Raw genomic sequence first — 5061 nt, 5'->3', positions numbered from 1 at the left:
CCTCCTCTTCTGAAGAATCTGGATGACGCTCCCGGGCACAGGTCGGGAACAAAGGCTCAGAGAGGAGCAGTGACATCGTCAGGGTCACAAAACAAGGAGTAGAGAAGCCTGACCTAGAACTCAGACATGTGCGGGGATGGACATATGGAAGGAGCTTGTGTTCTCATGACCACTGTCACCTCCTGTCACTGTCCCCTTCAGAGCCTTTTTCCTCTCACAGTCCCCTTCTCTTCTCTGCCTTTCAGACTCCATGGCTCTGAACACCCCTCACCCCCCAGCACTTTGAGGCCAGTGAGGGGAGTATGTGTTTGGGCGGGGGGGTTGTACCGAAGGAGGGCCCCATCTGGGATGTCCAGACATGCCCAGTTCCTTCTCTTCTCACCTCCCTCCACCCCTTCCCTCCCTCCCATCCCACTCCCTGGGAAGGAGGCCTCCCTGTTGCCTAGCAACTAGCAGAGCCTTGGAGAAAGGAAATGGAAATAGCTCAGGAGGTGCCTTCCCTCTGCTAAGATAAGTCCTAGGAGTGTGTGTGTGCGCGCACGCGCGCACATGCGTTTATACATGCGCAGGGTGCATGTAGGCACATGCTCTACTTTGGGTCTAGCATGAAGCCACAGCTTCTCACCTCCCAAGCCATGCTGCCTCCTACCCCATCCCAAGCCGGCAGGAGGATGCGGCTGCCTGGAGAGTTAATGTCAGTGCCACTTTCGGTCACATCCTCAGAAGCAGTGTTCCCAGAACAAAGGAGGGGACAGTCCTGTGGGCTTCAATCAGGCCCCTACCTGGAATGGACTTTGGAAAAGTTAGCCAAATCCAAGTGGGAACTGAAAACTGCATCTGAGGTGGGAATGGAGTTGAGCCTGGAGAAGGTTCCATCTTCCCGTCTCGGCAGGGCTCTCCCAGAGCAGCCTGGGAGGGGGGAGCACATGTGGTCTGTGACTCCAGGGGCCAGAGCCAGGAGAATGGGCACTGGGGAGTGAGAGGGGGGTGTTAAACTGAGCCTGAAGGAAAAACAAGAATAAAACCAACAAATTTCCCCAGAGACCAACTTGGTTGCCTGGGGAGCTGCCAGCAGGCGTGCAGGCAGGGGCCAGGCATTGGTACAAGGCAGAGAGGGTCGTCCTGAGTGGTACTAGGTCCCTGGAGATGAGAAGGTTACTTAGAGCCCATCTAGTCCGGCCTGAATCCACCCACCTTACAGATGGGGAAAGCCCAGTGTCCGTCCGATTCCCCCTCATGCCCTGAGGTGTGACCCAAAGGTGCAAACCTGCCACCAGCCCGGCTCTGCAGCATGAGGCGAAGCGGATTAGAGCAGTGAGTGGTCCTTTAAATCTCCAGGATTAACCCGCGCCGAGAGGAGCTTAGCAGGCGGCCGAGAAGTGACCATCCCAACGGGTGTCTGTTTCTACCCCGCAGGGCCGAGGCCAACAGCTCCGGGAGCAGCCACCATGTCCTCCACAGTGAACAACGGGGCCGCCAGCATGCCGTCCCCGCCCGACGCGGCGAACGGCTTTCCGCAGCCGGGCGCTTCGTCGGGGGCCTGGCCGCGGGCGGAGGAGGAGCTGCGCGCCGCGGAGCCCGGCCTAGTGAAGCGCGCGCACCGCGAGATCCTGGACCACGAGCGCAAGCGGCGCGTGGAACTCAAGTGCATGGAGCTGCAGGAGATGATGGAGGAACAGGGGTGAGTCGTGAGGGGGCGGGGCCGGGGCGGGGCACTGGGAGCGTGGAGGGAACCAAGGGCGGCGCCGGGGCGGAGCCAGCGTTGGGACCCGGGAGCCTGTAAGGTCAGAATCTGAACCACAGCAAGCCCAGCCGAACTTTCATTCATTTATTAGTTTATTCTACCAATAAGCCATCTTGAACTCCTGCTCTATGTCAAGCTCTGACCTGGGCTCAGATTCGCAGAAGCCAAGGAGACACAGTCCATGCCTTCCAGAAATATCCAGCCCAGTGCAGGAGAAAGGCCTGTAAATATCAATGATAAATCAAAGCCTCAGTTTCCCCTTCTATAAAATGGGTGGATCGAGCTGCCTGCTCTCTGCCAAGCAGATGCTGCAGCCAGGCAAGAAAGTACAGTGGGCCCCTACTGTGCGTGAGGGCTGCCTGTGGTTTCAGCAAAGAAATCCCACCCTGGAAGCTTAGGTTTCACCCTATCTAGTTCAGAACCAGCCACAGGGGCACACAAGTGTGCCAGGCACTGTTCTGGGCAGCGGTGGACCCCAGAGCCGAATCAGAGTCACTTCCTCAAAGACCACCCTTCCAACCCCTATTCCTTCCCCATCTCAGAAGGGAAACAAACATGTTAACAACCAACTCCACCATAAGACAGATTAGAATCATGGTTATAGGACAGGACAGGAGAGGGTCAAGTGCTTCAGGAGCTCAGAGGGGAGATTATGAGAGAAGACATTTGAATGGGCCTTGAAGCACGTGTAGGAGTTCGTCAGGCTGAGAAGGAGGGGCTGCGCATTAATCAGTAAGGATTTAGGGACCTCCCCCTGAAAATCCAGTGGAGACAGGACAGCCCTCACACGTGGAGCTGGAGGCAAAGAAACAGAGAACAAAGCCATTCCCGTCTGTGCAGCTCCAAGGAAAGCTGGTATTCCCAAGCCTCCCTTTTGCATCTGCCCTGTACTTTGAAACTACTGGGCCGGCTGTTGAGGGAGTCAGAGTGGGGAGCAGGGCCCGCCCATCAGGCTTGCACTGTCAGTGAGCTGAGAAATCAGAAATGCCCAGTGCATTAAGGGCCTGGAGCCACATGGGGACAGACAGCCTGTGGACAGCAGTCCTTCCAAACCACATCTTTGTCTGTTCATCCAGGTCTCCTGGGCTCCCTAAGAGGCAGCCAAGACAAGGCTCACTGTCCCTTTGGAGCCCAGAAGACACTGAGGCTCAGACAGAGATAGTCACCACCACCCAAGGCCCTCAGGAAGGCAGGCCAGGCAGGGCCGCTTGTAGGAAAAGAAAGGGGCACGGGGACTTGGTGTTCACCACCAGGTGGGGACCAGGTGGGGGTGCGGAGGGTCCCTGCAGAGAGGGATGGATGGGTGGAAGGCTGCTGAAGACAGACAGAAAGGAGGCTGCCAGCTGGCAATGAAAACAGGTTTGATGAGCTGTGGATGTGGCCAAAGAAATGAGATCCCAAGGGGCAGGGTGGAGTAGCGGGTGGGGAATGGAGCATCCTTCTACAGAGAAAGTCCCAGACCTTAATTAAACCTGCAATTCCTGCTGAATTGGGAGACTCGAGAAGTGGAGGGAGTGTGGGAGTGGCTGGGAAACAGGATTACTGGGACAGCAGAGAAGCAGCCTTCCGTGCTTCATTCTAGGAAAACACCCCTTTCCCCTCCCAGAGCCCCGCCCCTTCTCCGTCACAGGGCCCCGCCTCCTTCCTAAGCCCCTTCCTCTTCACTGAACCTTCCCCTTCGGAAAGGCCTCCCCCTCACAGAGCCCCAACCTTTCAGGGGCCTTCCCTCCCCAACCGCCCCTCCCCGCCGGTTGAATCTCCCCCTGCACTGGGAGGCTTATTATCCGACGAGGGCAGCCTCGGTGGAGGGGGACGGCATTTGGCCGTGTCCTTGGTGTCCGTCCCCTGGCATCAAGGACTTACGCCTCTCTAGGAAGCACCCATCAGGCCTCCAAATGTTCCGTCAGGGGCCCTTCCCCCACCCAAGCTCTCACTCCAAGTGGTCCTTAGACTGGAGTCTCCCACAAAGCTAGCTTTCAAGTTACCATCCACCTCCCCTCCCCATCTCTTAGCGGCTGCGCGGTCGGTAGAGGGCACAGCCACTCTGGAGCCCAGCAGTCCGGGCTTCCAGCCCTGGCCTGTGACCTTGGGCAAGTCACAGCTACTGGCCTGTTAAATAGGGAGTGGTTCTGGGAATTCCTTGGCCGTCCAATGGTTAGGACTCCACGCTTTCACTGCTGAGGGCCCAGGTTTCCATCCCTGTTTAGGGAACTAAGATCCCGCAAGCCGGGGCGGGGGGTGGGGGTGGGGGGATAAATAAATAAATAAAAATAAGAATAAAAAGTTTAAAAAGGGCTTCCCTGGTGGCGCAGTGGTTGAGAGTCCGCCTGCCGATGCAGGGGACACGGTTTCGTGCCCCGGTCCGGGAAGATCCCACATGCCGCGGAGCGGCTGGGCCCATGAGCCATGGCCGCTGAGCCTGCGCGTCCGGAGCCTGTGCCCCGGACAATGGGAGAGGCCACAACAGTGAGAGGCCCACGTACCGAAAAAAAAAAAAAAAGTAAAAAAAAAATTTTTTAAAGGTGGGGTAGAGTTGTCCCGAGTGTCCTGTGGACTAAGGGACATGCAGGGCTCCCGCATGCGGAGCCAATCCCCAGAAAGTGCTCCACAAACACTAGAGACCTTTGCTCTGTTATAAAATCCAGCCATTAATATCCATTCCTAGAAACGCTGGGTCATTCGCATTTATTTACCAGCTTCTCAGACATTTGACAAATATTCCCACTAGTCACAGGAACACACATTCTTTGGCCCTGTTAAAAAGAAATCCCTTCCTTAATATTGATGGATGGCGGCTAATTCACTGGTGATTGACGCTGCCTTCGGAGTCATCTTCCTGGGCAGCCTCCACGTGCAGCCGGCAACCACCTTGGGGGTGGGGATAGCGCCCCCAGCCTTTGGGACGTGATGCTCCAGCTCCGGCCCCAGACATCCCCCCACATCCTACCCATGCCCCTTCCTATGAGGACACTCGAGGTGGACAGAGCACGGCTCTGCCCCTAGCTGGGTTTGGAGCTTTGAATCCTCCCTTCTCCCTGTTCTGTTTCCTCATCTGTAAAATGGGAATAGTAAGGCCACCCACCCCCCTCAGAGCTGTGGTGAAGATCAAATTAATGACTGAGGAAGTAATTATCTAGGAAATGCCGGATCTGGGCAAAGACAGGCAGAATGAAACATTTTCAACGCTGGGACCCTCTTTTAAAATGCATTGTCGGGGGCTTCCCTGGTGGCGCAGTGGTTGAGAGTCCGCCTGCCGATGCAGGGGACTTGGGTTCGTGCCCTGGTCCAGGAAGATCCCACATGCCGCGGAGTGGCTG

At 56.6% G+C, this 5061-nt stretch overlaps 1 protein-coding gene across 1 annotated transcript in view; it reads left to right on the top strand.

Moving 5' to 3' along the window:
- The first annotated feature begins 1101 nt into the window (after window positions 1–1101).
- The window catches only part of SRRM3 (serine/arginine repetitive matrix 3), a 33374-nt gene continuing 29414 nt past the window's right edge, over window positions 1102–5061 (top strand). The window contains exon 1 of the mRNA XM_027126107.1: window positions 1102–1681. Coding sequence (XP_026981908.1) covers window positions 1449–1681 — 233 coding nt within the window. The 5' untranslated portion in view covers window positions 1102–1448. The remainder of the gene's footprint in view (window positions 1682–5061) is intronic.

This window comes from Aethalodelphis obliquidens, unplaced genomic scaffold, assembly GCF_003676395.1.
Source record: "Aethalodelphis obliquidens isolate GAN/ISIS:26980383/991018 unplaced genomic scaffold, ASM367639v1 scaffold30, whole genome shotgun sequence".
Classification (NCBI taxonomy): domain Eukaryota; kingdom Metazoa; phylum Chordata; class Mammalia; order Artiodactyla; family Delphinidae; genus Aethalodelphis; species Aethalodelphis obliquidens.
The sequence above is the reverse complement of the archived record's forward strand: the minus strand, read 5'-3'. Positions and strand labels throughout refer to the sequence as shown.